The following is a 16,404-nucleotide window of genomic DNA, read 5'->3' on the forward strand; positions in this document are numbered from 1 at the left end:
TCTGACCATGACAAAGGTTCTGTGACTACATCCCTCAAGTCCAGATCCTTCAACCACTGACCAGAGATAAAAATCAGGTCCAGTGTGCCTCCCCCGATGTAAGTGGGGCCATCCACTACTTGGGTCAGGTCCAAGGCTGTCATGGAAGCCATGAACTCCCGAGCTGCTGTCGATGACGAACCGGAAGATGGCAAGTTGAAGTCCCCCATGACTAAAAGTCTGGAGGTCTCTACTGCCACCCCAGCAAGCACCTCCAGGAGCTCAGGCAGGGCAGCTGTCACGCAGCAAGGAGCCAGGTACGCGACCAGCAAGCCCATCTGACACCTATGACCCCATCTCACAAAGAGGGATTCACACCCGGCAATCTGAGGTACAGTGGTCTCCCTCGGCTCTAGACTCTTTAATAACAACCGCCACCCCCCCACCCCTACCCTGAGCCCTCGGCTGATGGAATGCGCGGAAGCCCGGTGGGCACATTTCCACAAGGGGCACGCCCCCTTCAGTGCCCAACCAGGTCTCCGTAACGCCTATAAGATCTGCGGCGCCCCCCTGAATAAGATCATGTATTAGGGAGGCCTTATTGGCCATGGACCGTGCGTTGCATAACATAAGCCGAAGGCCCAGGCTCTGAGGGTCTTGACCATCCGGGGAACAGGAGAAGTCAGACGGATTGGGGCGCGCGATCGCCTGCAAGCATCGAGCGCGCGCCCCCCTAAACCGATACGATCCCCCCCTTCCGCCATATCTGCCCCTCCCACTTACCGTGCAAATGGAACCACCCTCACAAAAAGGAACACATTCCCCCCCCCCATAACCTCCGAACCCGTTAAATAACCACCGCGAGCACGTGCAGGAACTGGTTTCCCTCCCGACGGGCTACCCCCAACACCCGCCCTAACCCTCCCACCCCTTAAAAATGTCCTATCTAAAAAACCCCAAAGGCTCTTTCTCTTCGCATGCCACCTCTGTGGGTCCCAAGACCCGTCATTGAGGCCGGCCCTTGGTAACGAAGCGGGCCATTCCTGCGAGGCGGGGGCACCTCGCAGGCGCAAGAGTTCACAAGACGAATAGCGCATGACAACTGAAGAAAAACTGCAAAGATAAAAATCGGCGATAAAAAGGCTCCATCTCCAAGTGGATAAGATGTTAACATATGATAATAGTCCAGAATAAGGATGGATATAGAATGGAAAACAGGAGGACAGTCTAGATGGTAAACTGTCCAATCTTTGTCCAGACATCATGGAACAGGGGGTGGGGGTATTTTGGTCGCAAACTGTGTCCTCCTCCGTCCCCAAACAAGTCTCCTACGTACTCCCAAATTAGTCCAAACAGGACCAACAACGGCCATAGAGATCCCAAAAGGCCAGAAAGGGACAAGATGGTACTGCAACAGTCGCAGGATGACTAGATGGGGACAAATCGGGAATGCCTCCATTGCCTCCCCGCAGTCCTCCAGCATCCGCCTCCAGAATTAGCCAGAAATACCATCCAGGGGGTCACCTCCATCTCTATCACCCCCCTAGTATATCCAGCCATTTCGAGAGCCAGAACTCTCCAAACCTCTCCCTCCAAGTGTCCAAGCCCATCCAAAGGGCTGGAACCTCTCCGAGAGGCTGGAGGATGTGAAGGACGCCAAGTCCAAATATGGCAGCAGGAAGGAAACCGGAGAAGCCACGACATCACAACAGATGGAACAAATGAAGACATCGTGGCAGATGGAACAGATAAAACATCCCCGCAGTCCAAACCGACCAAGGCAGAGCAGGAACGACAAAGGAGCAAACCGAAGACCAGGCTGGGAAAACCGGCCGAAAATCGGCCGAAACAGCCGACCCGGAAATGCTGATTCACCGCCCCACCTCCGGGCCTGGAAAACATGGCCGCCGCAATCCACCGCTCACCTTCCCGGTCCCGTTCTCAGCAGCCGCGGGTGCTAAAAGGTCCAAAGACCTCTCCCACGGCTGCCCGAGAGATGGTCCTCCAGACCGAGAAGGGCAGGCAGCTAGGCAGGCGGCCCAGGCATCGCCATCCACGGGGCCGTTTTAAAACGCCGGAGCACAGTCTTCAGCGCCGCGCCATCTTGCGCATGCGCAGAGCCTGGAATGCGCTACCTGACTCTGTGGTCTCTTCCCTAAATCCCCAAAGCTTTAACCAAAAACTGCCTACTACTTATGCACGTAAGGGGCGTGCATAAGAGCACCAATGTGCCTACCGTTCCTGTCCCAATGTCCCCTTTGATTGTATCCAATTCGTATAGTTTTTTTTATACTTATGCTTATATATATGCTTATATATTGTTATTTCATGCTTATGCTTACATATACTGTTGTGACAAATAAATAAATAAATAAATAAATAAGCAAGTCTTTCTGGGAGCCTCCCTAGACAGTTTCCAGGGGCAGCCAAGGGAACAACCTGGCAGTCTAAGCTTTTGGGGATCTTCCAGCCCAAGAACCTCTTTTCCTGCTTCTCTCTCTCAAAAGTCTCACTTCTGCGTGATAAACAGCAATCCGGCATGACACGATTGGCCCTTTTTGTTGTACACAACGATCCAAGAATTGTTGTTTTTTGTTAGTTGCGAAGTCATGTCCGACACAACATTCCTCCAGGCCTTCCTGTCCTCTACCATCCTCTGGAGTCCATTTAAGCTCACGCCGACTGCTTCAGTGACTCCATCCAGCCACCTCGTTCTCTGTCATCCCTTTCTTCTTTTGCCCTCAATCTTTCCCAGCATTAGGCTCTTCTCCAGTGAGTCCTTCCTTCTCATTAGGTGGCCAAAGTATTTCAGTTTCATCTTCAGGATCTGGCCTTTTAAAGAGCAGTCAGGGTTGATCTCCTCTAGGACTGACCTCCTCGAGGTTTGATCGCCTTGCAGTCCAAGGGACTTCGCAGGAGTCTTCTCCAGCACCAGAGTTCAAAGGCCTCAATTCTTTGCCGCTCAGCCTTTCTTATGGTCCAATTTTCACAGCCGTTAGTTGCAACTGGGAAAACCATGGCCTTGACTATACGCACTTTTGTTGGCAGGGTGATGTCTCTGCCACCAGTGAACCTGGGGTCTTGAAGGGTTCGGATTATGAGTTGGAGGTCCCAGAAGCGCTTGTTGATGTGATGATGATATGATCAGTATGCCGTCTAGATAGCACAACAGCTGGATGAGCTATGCCCCCAGATGGGCGGCCACCACATCGAGAAGTTTCGTGAATGTCTAAATCTGCCATAGCTTTCCTCCCCAGGAGCAAGCACCTTTTAATTTCTTGGCTGCAGTCCCCATGTGCAGTGATCTTGGAGCCCAGAAAAATAAAATCTGTCACTACCTCCATTTCTTCCCCATCTATTTGCCAGGAATTGAGATGGGGAGGGGAACAGAGGGGAGGGGGAGGGTGAAGGGGAGTGTGGGGGAGGAGGAATGTTAGGGGAGGGGAGGAGATTTATTTGGGCCACTTGCCTAAAGTCTTATCAATAAACGAACACGGAGTTCTCCAGTCTCTACTCATATGACTAAAATGCCCATTGTCCACTCCTAGAATCCCGAACTGTCCAATTGCACCAGGAACTCACAGCCACCAAAAGGTCCTCAGAAGAAGCGGCGGGTTGATGGGCGGGGAGGTGTCTCTCGGAGGGGGCCCCGCAAGAAGAATTAAGCAAGGAGGGCATCGCTGTGGCTGCGTTCACCCAACACGCGTCACGGGGATCGTCTGCATGGCTAAACTTGGCAGGTCGCCATCCTCTAGAGTGAATCGCCGCGCCTTGTGGGCGGCGTCCGGCTAAGACCCCGCGCCTCTTTGCCTGGGCGTCGGAAGACAGAAAAAGGGCGGCGTAGTTTCGCGGACCCGCTGACTTTGTGCGGGGGTGGGGAGAAAATTTCAGCTCAGGAGGGTCACCGCTGCGGGGCACGAGGGGCGGAGCGCCGGACAAAAGGAGACGGACAAAAGGAGCTGCCAGACCTCGGCATACTTCTCTGGTTGCAGGTGAAAAGCGCACCTGGCTGGAGGACGATGCGGCAGCCACGGGCATCCCTCTGGCTCCTGGGAGCGGTGCTGGGGGCCTCCTTCCGTGGGGGCTGCTGCGGTGAGTGCCTGGAGGGACTTGCGACCCGGAGGGTAGGAAGAAGAAAGGGGAGGGGTAGCCTGTCCTGGGCTGGGTCTCTCCCCCTCTTAAGTTCCTTTCCTTTCGTGTTTCGTTAGGTCGTATAAATATATTTCCTGGGCTTGGAAAACTTGGAACTCCGTCGCCTTCGACAAGACCTAAGTTTAACTCATAGAATCATCTATAGTAATGTCCTTCCTGTCAAAGACTACTTCAGCTTTAATTGCAATAATACAAGAGCAACCAATAGATTTAAACTTAATGTCAACCGCTTTAATCTAGATTGCAGAAAATATGACTTCTGTAACAGAATCATCAGTGCTTGGAATACTTTACCTGACTCTGTGGCCTCTTCTCATAATCCCAAAAGCTTTAACCAAAAACTTTCTACTATTGACCTCACCCCATTCCTAAGAGGACCATAAGGGGCGTGCATAAGCGCACAAACGTGCCTACCGTTCCTGTCCTATTGTTTTTCTTTTCTTCTTCCTATATATATATATATATATATATATATATATGAATATGCTTATACCTTTATATACTATATAACCTTTCTGTATGATAGTTACATATATTGTGACAAAATAAATAAATAAAAATAAATAAATAAATAAATAAATAAATAAATAAAACCTTTTGATATTTCATTGGTAATCAACTCCTATTTGTATTTAGGAGAAACTAGCGTAATAGAGAGCGAAAGGCTATTTGGGCAGCGAAAACTCAGCCAGGTTGGAGTTTAATATTTTACAAGAAGAATTCTCCACTCCTCTGATTACAACAAAATACTTTATGCCACCAGACTGGAAATCCTGGGTTTAGAAAATTTAGAACTACTTCACCTTCGACGTGACCTGAATTTAACTCATAGAATCATCTGTTACAACGTCCTTCCAGTTGAAGACTACTGCTTCAATCACAACAATACACGAGCACACAATAGATTTAAGCTTAATGTGAACCGCTCCAATCTCGATTGCAGAAAATAACGACTTCAGCAACAGAGTTGTTAATACTTGGAATACACTACCTGACTTTGTGCTCTCTTCCCAAAACCCCCAAAGCTTTAACCAAAGACTGTCTACTATTGACCTCACCCCGATCCTAAGAGGTGTGTAAGGGGCATGCATAAGAGCACCAACGTACCCGTTCCTATCCTAATGTTCCCTTTGATAGTATCCAATTTCATATAGTTATTACATACTTACGATTATATATATGCTTTATATAGTATAGTTTTTCATGCTTATGCTTATATATACTGTTGTGACAAAGAAAGAAAGAAAGAAAGAAAGAAAGAAAGAAAGAAAGAAAGAAAGAAAGAAAGAAAGAAAGAAAGAAAGAAAGAAAGAAAGAGTGAGTTATGGATTATCCTGGGACTGGTCTGATTTATATGTGGGGGGAGGGGGAGCAGGAAAATTAGAGGGTAATAAGAAACAAGGTTGCATCAGGAGAGTTGGGGGACGGAAGGGGCTTTTCAGGAGGGAAAACCCACCAGGACTTTCCTGGAGGGACAAAAGTGGCGGGGCTTTCCTTGACATACCTGGTTGCAGGTGAAGAGGCGCGCGTGGCTGGAGGGCGATGGGAAAAGAAGCGGTTGCATCAGGAGAGTTGGGGGACAGACCGGAGGGGCGAAGAAAAGGAGGGGCTCTTTGTAGACGAGTTTGCAGCTTTGTTTTATTATTTTATAATTTTCCCAGCATGGAGGGGGAATGGGACCTTTAGACACGGACCCTTGGCTGTGCTCCCTCTGCCGCCAGCCACCCGCCTCAGCCCATTTACACCCAACTTTCCTTCTCTGCTGGCCCTTTCACGGTCAATGGTCCCCTGGCCCTCCGCCCCTGCCCATTCATCCAGACACCGGGCCTTTGGCTGCAAGGGGCAAATAGCCCCCAGCCAACCAGGTGGCAGGCAGAAGCAATGATACTGGGGTGGGAGGGGCAGCATGCGACGGTCGACCACAGAGACTGGGAGGGGAGTCACCGGGTGGGGCGGGAGACAGGCAAGACTCTGTTCGCTCGGCTTGCAACTCAGTCAGATCTAACGAAAGTGGTGGAGGGGGGGACGAACGGACGAGCAAGGCAGCGCGGCTTCCGCGGCAGGCGAACGGAGGTGGCGCGCCACTTCTGGCGTTGCCGGGTTGTGGGGTGGGACCTGCGGGGGGGGCATCAGGAGAACAGAGGTGGTATGAGATGGGGAGTGGTGGTTTGGGGCAGCCAAACTGCATTTGAGTGCCAGGCCAGAGTGGCAATGGTGCCCCTCATCCTCCTCAACCCGTTTTCTCCCACCTCTTTCCCCTCCTGGGCTGGCAACGGGGCGGGGCTCCCTTCCATGCAGCCCACACACTGATCAGAAAGTAGAGTCCGCTGGGAAAGGGGTGGGGGTGGGGGAGGGGCTGGGCTGCCCCTCTGGAGACCAGCCAGGATTCTAACAAGGAAGCTCCAGGTCAGCCTTCCCCTGTGCCAGTCTCACTCCCTGGGTGGTTAGCAAGGAACATTCCGATCTGAGTCAGGCACCCAAGCAGCTGGCTGGGAATCTTGGGGGCCCAGAAAAGCTGGGGGGGGGGTAGGTACCTTAACCAGAGGTGGATCTGCCCAGATGTTTGTAAGGTCAGCCAAGGGATGCTGGGGCTTCTTCCTTAGCTTTAAAGGCAGATACTTTATTTTATTTATTTATTTATTTATTTTATCAAACACAACAATATATATAAGCATAAGCATGAAATAACCATAGAAATTGAATACAACCAAAGGGAACATTAGGATAGGAACGGTGCTCTTATGCACGGCCCTTACAGACCTCTTAGGAATGGGGTGAGGTCAATAGTAGACAGTTTTTGGTTGAAGCTTTGGGGATTTGGGGAAGAGACCACAGAGTCTGGTAGTGCATTCCAGGCATTAACAACTCTGTTACTGAACTGAAGTCATATTTTCTGCAATCAAGATTGGAGCGGTTCACATTAAGCTTAAAACTATTGTGTGCTCGTGTATTGTTGTGATTGAAGCTGAAGTAGTCTTTGACAGGAAGGACATTGTAGCAGATGATTTTATGAGTTATACTCAGGTCATGTCGAAGGCGGCAGAGTTCTAAGTTTTCTAAACCCAGGATTTCAAGTCTGGTGGCATAAGGTATTTTGTTGTATTCAGAGAAGTGGAGAACTCTTCTTGTAAAATATTTCTGGACACGCTCAATTGTATTAATGTCTGAAATGAAGTGTGGGTTCAAGCTGTACTCGAGAATTGGTCTAGCAAATGTTTTGTATGCTCTGGTTAGTAGTGTAATCTTTCCAGAGAAGAAGATGTGCAAGATTAGGTTTACAACTCCTAATGTCTTTTTGGCGATGTAGTTGCAGTGGGCTTTGGCACTTAGATTGTTTGATATGAAAACTCCAAGGTCTTTGAAGGGGTGAGGGTCATCTACAAGGTCATGTCCATCAAGCTTGTATTTAGTGTTCTGATTCTTTTTTCCAACGTGTAAGACAGAGCATTTGTTGGTTGAGATTTGGAGTTGCCAAATTTTTGATTATTCTGACACAAAGTCAAGGTCTTTTTGAAGGGTAGCTGCATTATTGGTGGTATTAAATAGTTTAACATCATCGGCGAAGAGAACACAATTACTTATAATATGGTCACAGAGGTCGTTAATGTATAATATGAAGAGTGTTGGTCCTAGAATGCTGCCTTGGGGGACACCGCTATTGACAGGAGCAGGATTTGATAATAATAATAATAATAATAATAATAATAATAATAATAATAATAATAATAATAATAATAATAATAATAATAATAATTATTATTATTATTATTATTATTATTATAATTATAATATCAGAGTTGGAAGGGACCTTGGAGGTCTTCTAGTCCAACCCCCTGCCCAGGCAGGAAACCCTACACCATTTCAGACAAAAGGTTATCCAACATTTTCTTAAAAATTTCCAGTGTTGGAGCATTTTCAACTTCTGCAGGCAAGTTGTTCCACTGATTAATTGTTCTAACTGTCAGGAAATTTCTCCTTAGTTCTAGGTTGCTTCTCTCCTTGATTAGGGCCGGTTTAGCTCACGCTGGTAAAAGCCTGTTATTAAGAACACAGTAGCCTGCAATTACTGCAGGTTCGAGCCCGGCCCAAGGTTGACTCAGCCTTCCATCCTTTATAAGGTAGGTAAAATGAGGACCCAGATTGTTGGGGGGGCAATAAGTTGACTTTGTAAAAAAATATACAAATAGAATGAGACTATTGCCTTATATACTGTAAGCCGCCCTGAGTCTTCGGAGAAGGGCGGGGTATAAATGTAAACAAAAAAAAAAAAATTAGTTTCCATCTGTTGCTTCTTGTTCTACCCTCAGGTGCTTTGGAGAATAGTTTGACTCCCTCTTCTTTGGGGCAGCCCCTGAGATATTGGAACACTGCTATCATGTCTCCCCTAGTCCTTCTTTTCATTAAACTAGGCATACCGAGTTCCTGCAACCGTTCTTCATATGTTTTAGCCTCCAGTCCCCTAATCATCTTCGTCGCTCTTCTCTGCACTCTTTCTAGAGTCTCAACATGATAGGGCACTGCCTATTTTGACCATTTTGTTTGGGAAGATACCTTCCCAAACAGAGCAGAAGGAGGGCAGCTGGGTGACAATAAAATGTCAGAGGAGATGGAGCTGCAGCGTAGACCCCCCTCACTTTCCCTTCTCCCTCCTCCCTCTCCAGGCTTCCTCTCATACTCCCTGTCCTACTTCTATCTGCAACTCTCAAAGGCCAGCGAGAGGCTACCGCAGTTCCTCATTAGGAGCTACTTGGACGACCAGCCCATCACCCGCTTTGACAGCCTCACCAGGAAGACGGAGCCTCTGGTGCCCTGGATAAAGGAGGAGGAGGTGGAGAAGGAGGCCTTTCTGGGCCCTGAATGGATCTTCAGAGCTGGCCTGGAGAAGTTATCAAAACTGAACCACCAGGCTGAAGGTGAGCAGAGGCAGCGTCATCCATTTATTTTTATTTATTTATTTATTATTTAAATTTTTATACCGCCCTTCTCCCGAAGGACTCAGGGCGGTTCACAGCCTGGTAAAAATACAAAATAATACAATATACATACGATTAAAATATAATTAAAAAACTTATTGAATTGGCCACGGTTAAAAATTTAGAATAAAACCCATTAAAACCCATAAATTTAAAACTAACCCAGTCCAGCGCAGATGAATAAGTGAGTTTTAAGCTCGCTGACGAAGGTTCGGAGGTCCGGAAGTTGACGAGTCCTGGGGAGTTCGTTCCAGAGGCGGAGCCCCACAGAGAAGGCCCTTCCCTGGGCGTCGCCAGGCGACACTGTCGCGCCGACGGCACCCTGAGAGTCCCTCTCTGTGAGGCGCAGGTCGGTGAGAGGTATTCGGTAGCAGCAGGCGGTCCCGTAAATAGCCCGGCCCTATGCCATGGGCGCTTTGAAGGCGTTCACCAACACCTTGAAGCGCACCGGAAGGCCACAGGTAGCCAGTGCAGCCTGCGCAGGATAGGTGTCACGGGAGCCACGAGGGCTCCCTCTATCACCAGCGCAGCTGCATTCTGGACTAACTGAAGCCTCCGGATGCCCCTCAAGGGAGCCCCATGTAGAGAGCATTGCAGTAATCCAGGCGAGGCGTCACAAGGCGTGAGTGATTGTGCACAAGGCATCCCGGTCTAGAAAGGGGCGCAACTGGCGCACCAGGCGAACCTGGTGGAAAGCTCTCCTGGAGGCGGCCGTCAGGTGGTCTTCAAAAGACAGCCGTTCATCCAGGAGAACGCCCAAGTTGCGCACCCTCTCCATCGGGGCCAATGACTCACTCCCAACAGTCAGCCGTGGACTCAGCTGACTGTGCGGGATGCCGGCATCCACAGCCACTCCGTCTTGGAGGATTGAGCTTGAGCCTGTTTCTCCCCATCCAGACCGTCGGCTTCCAAACACGGGACAGCACTTGATAGCTTCATTGGGGTGGCCGGTGTGGAAAAGTACAGCTGGGTGTCATCAGCGTACAGCTGGTACCTCACACGAAGCCACTGATGATCTCACCCAGCGGCTTCATATAGATGTTGAACAGAAGGCGAGAGAATCGACCCTGCGGCACCCACAAGTGAGGCGCCGCGGGTGACCTCTGCCCCGTCAACACCGTCTGCGGCCGGTCGGAGAGATAGGAGGAGAACCACCGATAAACGGTGCCTCTCACTCCCAATCCCTCCAACCGGCGCAGCAGGATACCATGGTCGATGGTATCGAAAGCCGCTGAGAGGTCTAATAGGACCAGGGCAGAGGAACAACCCCTATCCCTGGCCCTCCAGAGATCATCCACCAACGCGACCAAAGCCGTCTCAGTGCTGTAACCGGGCGGAAGCGGACTGGAGCAGGTCTAGATAGACAGTTTCCTCCAGGTGCAGGGGAAACTGATATGCCACCATACTCTCTACAACCTTCGCGAGCGGGTTGGAGACCGGACGATAATTACCTAAAACAGCGGGTCCAGGAAGGCTTCTTGAGGAGGGCCTCACCACCGCCTCTTTCAAGGCGGCGGAAGACTCCCTCCAACAAGGAAGCGCTCGTAATCCCCTGGAGCCAGCCTCGTGTCACCTCCTGAGTGGCCAGCACCAGCCAGGAGGGGCACGGGTCCAGTAAACACGTGGTGGCATTCAGCCTACCCAACAACCTGTCCATGTCCTCGGGAGCCACAGGGTCAAACTCATCCCAGAAAATGTCACCAAGACCACCCTCAGACGCCTCATCTGAATCGTCGCAATTTTGGTCCAGACCGTCCCGAAGCTGAACGATTTTATCGTATAGATAACCGTTAAACTCCTCAGCACGTCCCTGCAACGGGTCATCCCGCTCCCCCTGGTGAAGGAGGCGGGTCACCCAGGCTGGGGCAGCTGGGCGGTTATCTGCCGGCGCAATGAGGAGGAGGCGTACCAACGCCTCGCTTCCCTCAGTGCCACTAGGTAGGTCCTAGTATAGGATCTAACTAGTGTCCGATCAGCCTCTGAACGGCTGGACCTCCAAGAACTCTCTAGGCGTCTTCTCCGGCGTTTCATCCCCCTCAGCTCCTCGGAGAACCAAGGGCGGTTGGGATCTGCGCGGGTCAGAGGCCGCAGAGGCACGACACGGTCTAAAGCCCCAGCCGCAGCCCGTTCCCAGGCTGCAGCTAGTTCCTCTGCCGTGCCGTGAGCCAGACCCTCAGGGAATGGCCCAAGCTCCGTCCGGAACCTCTCTGGGTCCATCAGGCGCCTGGGGCGGGACCAACGGAAAGGTTCCGTCTCCCTGCGGTGTTGGGGGGCCGGCAGAAAGTCCAGGCGAAGGAGAGAGTGATCTGACCATGACAAAGGCTCTGTGACTATATCTCCCAAGTCCAGATCCTTCAACCACTGACCAGAGATAAAAATCAGGTCCAGTGTGCCTCCCCCAATGTGAGTAGGGCCATCCACTACTTGAGTCAGGTCCAGGGCCGTCATGGAGGCCATGAACTCCCGAGCTACTGTCGATGAGCCAGCAGATGGCAAGTTAAAGTCCCCATGACTAAAAGTCTGGGGTCTCCACTGCCACCCGGCAAGCACCTCCAGGAGCTCGGGCAGGCGGCTGTCACGCAGCAAGGAGCCAGGTACGCGATCAGCAAGCCCATCTGACATCTATGACCCCACCTCACAAGAGGATTCACACCCGGCAATCTGAGGTACAGTGGTCTCCCTCGGCTCTAGACTCTCTTTAATAACAACCGCCACCCCCACCCCTACCCTGGGCCTCGGCTGATGGAATGCACGGAAACCCGGTGGGCACATCTCAACCAGGGCACGCCCCTTCAGTGCCCAACCAGGTCTCCGTGCGCCTATAATATCCGCGGCACCCCTGAATCAGATCATGTATTAGGGGCCTTGGCCACGGACCGTGCGTTGCATAACATCAGGCGAGGCCCAGGCTCTGAGGGTCTTGACCATCCGGGAACGGAGAAGTCAGGGGATCGGGGCACGCGATCGCCTGTATACATCGAGCGTGACCCCTAAACCGATCGATCCCCCTTCCGCCATATCTGCCCCTCCACTTACCGTGCAGATGGACTCACCCTCACACAAAGGAACACACTCCCCATAACCTCCGAACCCATTTGATAGTCGCCACGAGCATGCGCTGGAACTGGTTTCCCTCCCGACGGGCTACCCCATCACCCACCTAACCCTCCCACCCACCCCAACCCAAACCCGTCGGTTTCCCTCCCCCTTAAAATTTCCATTAAAACTCCCTTAAAATCCCCATTAAAACTCCCTTAAAATCCCCATTAAAACTCCCTTAAAATCCCCATTAAAACTCCCTTAAAATCCCCATTAAAACTCCCCTTAAAAAATCTATTAAAACAATTAGTTAAAAATCCCCTAAGTCTCCCGGATTTAGCATGCATGGCCTCCAGTGGTTGCAGGGGATGTAATTGTGAGGTTTTCTTTCCTGAAAAGGAAAGACACACACACCCAATTATCTCCCTCAGCTAGAAATTCTACATGGCCTGATGCCAGCCAGAGTTAACTGAAGTAAAAGATGTTTCTCCCTGTGTGATAAAGGGGGGAAAGAGAAATTGCGTATCTTTCCACAAGTGGGTAGAGGGGTAGACTCTAATGCTGTCTAGGAAAAGGAATCCTGGACCCTTTTCATTCACACCCACCCTTCTCTGGGCCTCCTTCAGGGCATCACACCTGGCAGGCGGTTTTGGGCTGTGAGCTCAGGGAAGACGGGAGCAAAGGAGGATTTTTGCACTATGGCTACAATGGATGGGACTTCATCAGCTTCGACAAGGAGACCCTCAGATGGGTGGCAGCCCAGCCCCAGGCCCAGAAGGTGAAGGAGAAGTGGGAGGATGATCCAGGATGGTCTGAGAGAAACAAATCCTTCCTGGAGAAGACCTGCATTGAGGGGCTGCAGAGACACCTGTCCTACAAGAACAAGACTCTGCAGAGGACAGGTGAGTGGCAAAGGGGGGCTCCATTGAGCAGGCTCCTGTAGGCTCTGCATTCCTCATATTGTTTCTATCCTAAACAGCCATATTTGCAGAATAGCATCCCACATAACATTACAGAAGGAAAATAACTGTTCTGTCCCCCTCATCTCAGTCCGTGCGATGACTTAATTAGCCGGCACTATCAGCTCTGGCAGCAAACTAGCGAGCGTCTGCCAAGTGTCTCTGTTATCTCTCTTGATGAGTCAACCAGGAACAAACAGTACTTCAGCTCTAGTTAAGCAGTTGATTTGCTTGCTACGAAGAGATATAGCAGCCCTTGCTGCTTTTATATCCTGTGGGGTGTGGCTCCATGACTCAGCACTTCCTAGGCCTGCCCCACCCCTGCTTCTGTTGTTCCCGCCTCTCCTGCCTACGAAACCTAGGGTCCAGCCAGGCCTGATTGCCTTCAGCCGGGTCTGGAGGTGTGGCCTGGGAGGGAAAGAGTCAAGGGACGGAGGCCTCGTTATCTCCTCCACCTGGCCTGCCTCTGGCTCCTGGAGCTGAGCAGGGAAGCTGGTGCTCCCGAGGTAAGTCCTAGGGGCCCTTCCCCCTCACTTTCCAAGTCACTTTCTGGCAGAGGGCCTGGCTCAGGGGGCACAGACACAACAATAACCTTCCGTGCCTCCCAAAGTAAGTACTTTAAAAAAAAGAAAAGAAACTGAGGAAGAAATTCATGGTGAAGATCTCCTTCTATTTCCCTGTGAAAGTCTTGCAGAGCAGAAGAAACTAAGGTCCTTTGGGTCGGAAGGAAATGATCGGTCTGTTCCAGATTTCCATCTGAACAACTGTCACAATTTCAATTTGGGGGCTTAAATTTCAATCAGTCCATTAAATTGAGAATTACGTAGGCCTATGTGAGAACATTACCCTAAATTCTATGTATCCCTTTCAAAAATAAAGCTAAAGAGCTTCAATCCCCCATTTTTTGAGGCTTCCACAGGATGAGGCAAGGAGAGGGAGCAGAAGGAGAGGAAGAACAAATGAGGTCTTGCTATTTCAATCACCTTGCCAGAAGTTCTCAAAATCCCTGGTGTTGCTGTTTCTGCAGAGCCCCCGGTTGGGCAGGTGACCAGCAAGGTAGTGGATGACAGCCTAGAGGTCCTCATCTGCCAGGCCTTTGGCTTCTACCCCAAGGAGATCCAGGCCACCTGGACCAGGGACAGAGAGGTCTGCGAGTATGGGACCCTCCATAGGAACGTGGCCCCCAACTCAGATGGGACTTATTATGTCCGGCTCAGCATTGAGATCGACCCCAAGGAGAGGAACCATTTTCAGTGTCACCTGGAGCACGAGGGCTTGCAGGAGCCCCTGGTCTTGGCTGTGAAGGAGGAAAAAGGTGAGATGCTCAGCATTTGCAATATGTCACTTCATGGTGAGATGGGTGGCATATAAATTTATTAAATAAAATACATCAATACAAATAAAGCAATACAAATACAAGTAGATTGTTCACCTTTGTTGGATGATTCTGTTGTGGTCTGCCAGCAGCCTGCAGAGCTGGCAACAGAGTCAGACAGCGATGAGGCTGAGGAAGAACACGGGCCAGTCCTGGAGGCTGGGGAAGGCCCGGATGAGGACTCTGCATCGGAGGAATTTGTTTTAATTTAGTTTGGATGACACTCAGAATGAGTTAATTCTCAGCTGTTCTAATAAAGTCTGTTTGTTTTTGAACTGAGTGCGTTTACTACTACCTACTTGGGCCTGGGTCACAACAGGTTCAATGCCTTTTTTCAGCAGGGGAGGTTGGCCCTTTGTCTGCTGTTAAGGGTAATCTGGGTTCACAACCAAGGTTGTGGACTGTTGAGCAGAGTACCCTACGCATGAAAACGACTGAGACTGGTTGTATACAGTAACAGTCACTTGAGACAAACTGGGATTTGATATTCCTTTACTTTTAGGGAAAAGGCAAAGACATAGTCCAAAAACAATCCAGGTCATACACATATAAAGCCAGTTAGGGATGTTACAAAGTCTTCTTACCAAACAAAGACTTGCACAACAAACAAGGTCTTCTTTCAGTTCAGCAAAACACAGTTCAATTCACAACAGTCAGTATCTTGAGGAATCAGTAACTAGCCATGATCAAGCAACGATCATAAAGCTCAAATATACAGTTGCAGCATGTCATTAGGTTACAGTGCTGTAGCGTCCCTGTAGTTTCCCCACAAGCCATAATTTAGTAGTCCTTTTATATATTGGCTACAGAGCTCAACCAATCAGGAAACTGCTCAGAAAGTTAACGACCGGTTCTCCTGAAGTGGTGCAAACCGGCTGAATCCCACCACTGGTTCAATGCCTTTTTCAGCAGGGGGGAGTTTGGCCCTTTGTCAGTCCAACAAAGGAGACCGGAATAAGAAACGAATGTCATGTACAATCTTGACATTTGAAAATGCTTCTGCCTCCTCCATTTATCTTCAGGTGAACAAGAGACAGTTGCAGCATGTCATCAGGTTACAATGCTGTAGCGTCCCTGTAATTTCCCCACAAGCCATAATTTAGTAGTCCTTTTATATATTGGCTACAGAGCTCAACCAATCAGGATGCTTGCAATGATGCAGCACAGCCTTAAAGCAATATCATGCCTTTCTATAAACAGACATAGTTAGTTTATATATTGCCTGACCAACCAGTTAGGCAAATAACAATTTCCTGACATCCGTCCAACAAGGGAGACCGGAATAAGAAACCAAAGTCATGTACAATCTTGACATTTGAAAATGCCTCTGCCTCCCTCCATTTATCTTCAGGTTGTTGTGTCTTGCCCGCCCTCAGAGCAGCCGGGGCCTTCTTATCTGCTCCCGAACATGGAGGAATGTATGCCTCCCGACCCCAGTCCTGGCTCCATGCCCAGACAAACTGCAGAAGAAGGAGCACCTCTCTGCCCCAGCCCTGACTCCATGCCCAGGCAAACGGAGCAGCTAGACCCCTCCCCCTCCTCCTCAGCATGTGAGCCTGAGGAGGGTTTACTCCCAACAACAGCTGATTGGAGTGACCCTTGCATCAGAAGATTGGATAGGCGGAGGCAACAGAAGGAAGGAAGGGGCAGGCCTTAATGAGTGCTGAGTCATGGAGCCACACCCCATGGCCTATATAAAGGATCTGCTTTCTGGCAGTCTCTGAGTCAGGCAAAAGTCGAACTTATCTTGCTGAAGTCACTTACTGGTCTCCTGCCTGCTCTGAGGACTTTGCTAGGACTTTGGGCAGAGCTGCAGAGGCAATTTCCCTGACCCGGCCGTCAGCGGAGGAGTGGGACATGACACAGGTGAACAAGAGAAGGGCCTGTTTGACCCATGTACTTAAGCTGATTTCTTGGCCCAGGCTGA

At 50.1% G+C, this 16,404-nt stretch overlaps 1 protein-coding gene across 1 annotated transcript; it reads left to right on the forward strand.

The window, feature by feature from the left end:
* The first annotated feature begins 1,879 nt into the window (after positions 1–1,879).
* On the forward strand, positions 1,880–16,404 carry LOC131190451 (major histocompatibility complex class I-related gene protein-like). Its single transcript, XM_058167774.1, has 6 exons — positions 1,880–2,009; positions 3,980–4,071; positions 8,840–9,044; positions 12,770–13,045; positions 14,130–14,417; positions 16,400–16,404. The coding sequence occupies exons 1-6, from the start codon at positions 1,880–1,882 to the stop codon at positions 16,402–16,404; spliced, it is 996 nt and encodes a 331-aa protein (XP_058023757.1).

Source organism: Ahaetulla prasina, chromosome 2 (genome assembly GCF_028640845.1).
Source record: "Ahaetulla prasina isolate Xishuangbanna chromosome 2, ASM2864084v1, whole genome shotgun sequence".
Classification (NCBI taxonomy): Eukaryota; Metazoa; Chordata; class Lepidosauria; order Squamata; family Colubridae; genus Ahaetulla; species Ahaetulla prasina.

What these genes read in the sequence shown, in the direction of transcription:
- LOC131190451 (XM_058167774.1), top strand. Translation starts at nt 1,880, where the DNA reads ATGGCCGCCGCAATCCACCGCTCACCTTCCCGGTCCCGTTCTCAGCAG. An exon ending in CTTCCGTGGGGGCTGCTGCG is followed by an intron (nt 4,072 to 8,839) that starts GTGAGTGCCTGG and finishes CAACTCTCAAAG; the next exon opens with GCCAGCGAGAGGCTACCGCA. An exon ending in CAAGACTCTGCAGAGGACAG is followed by an intron (nt 13,046 to 14,129) that starts GTGAGTGGCAAA and finishes CTGTTTCTGCAG; the next exon opens with AGCCCCCGGTTGGGCAGGTG.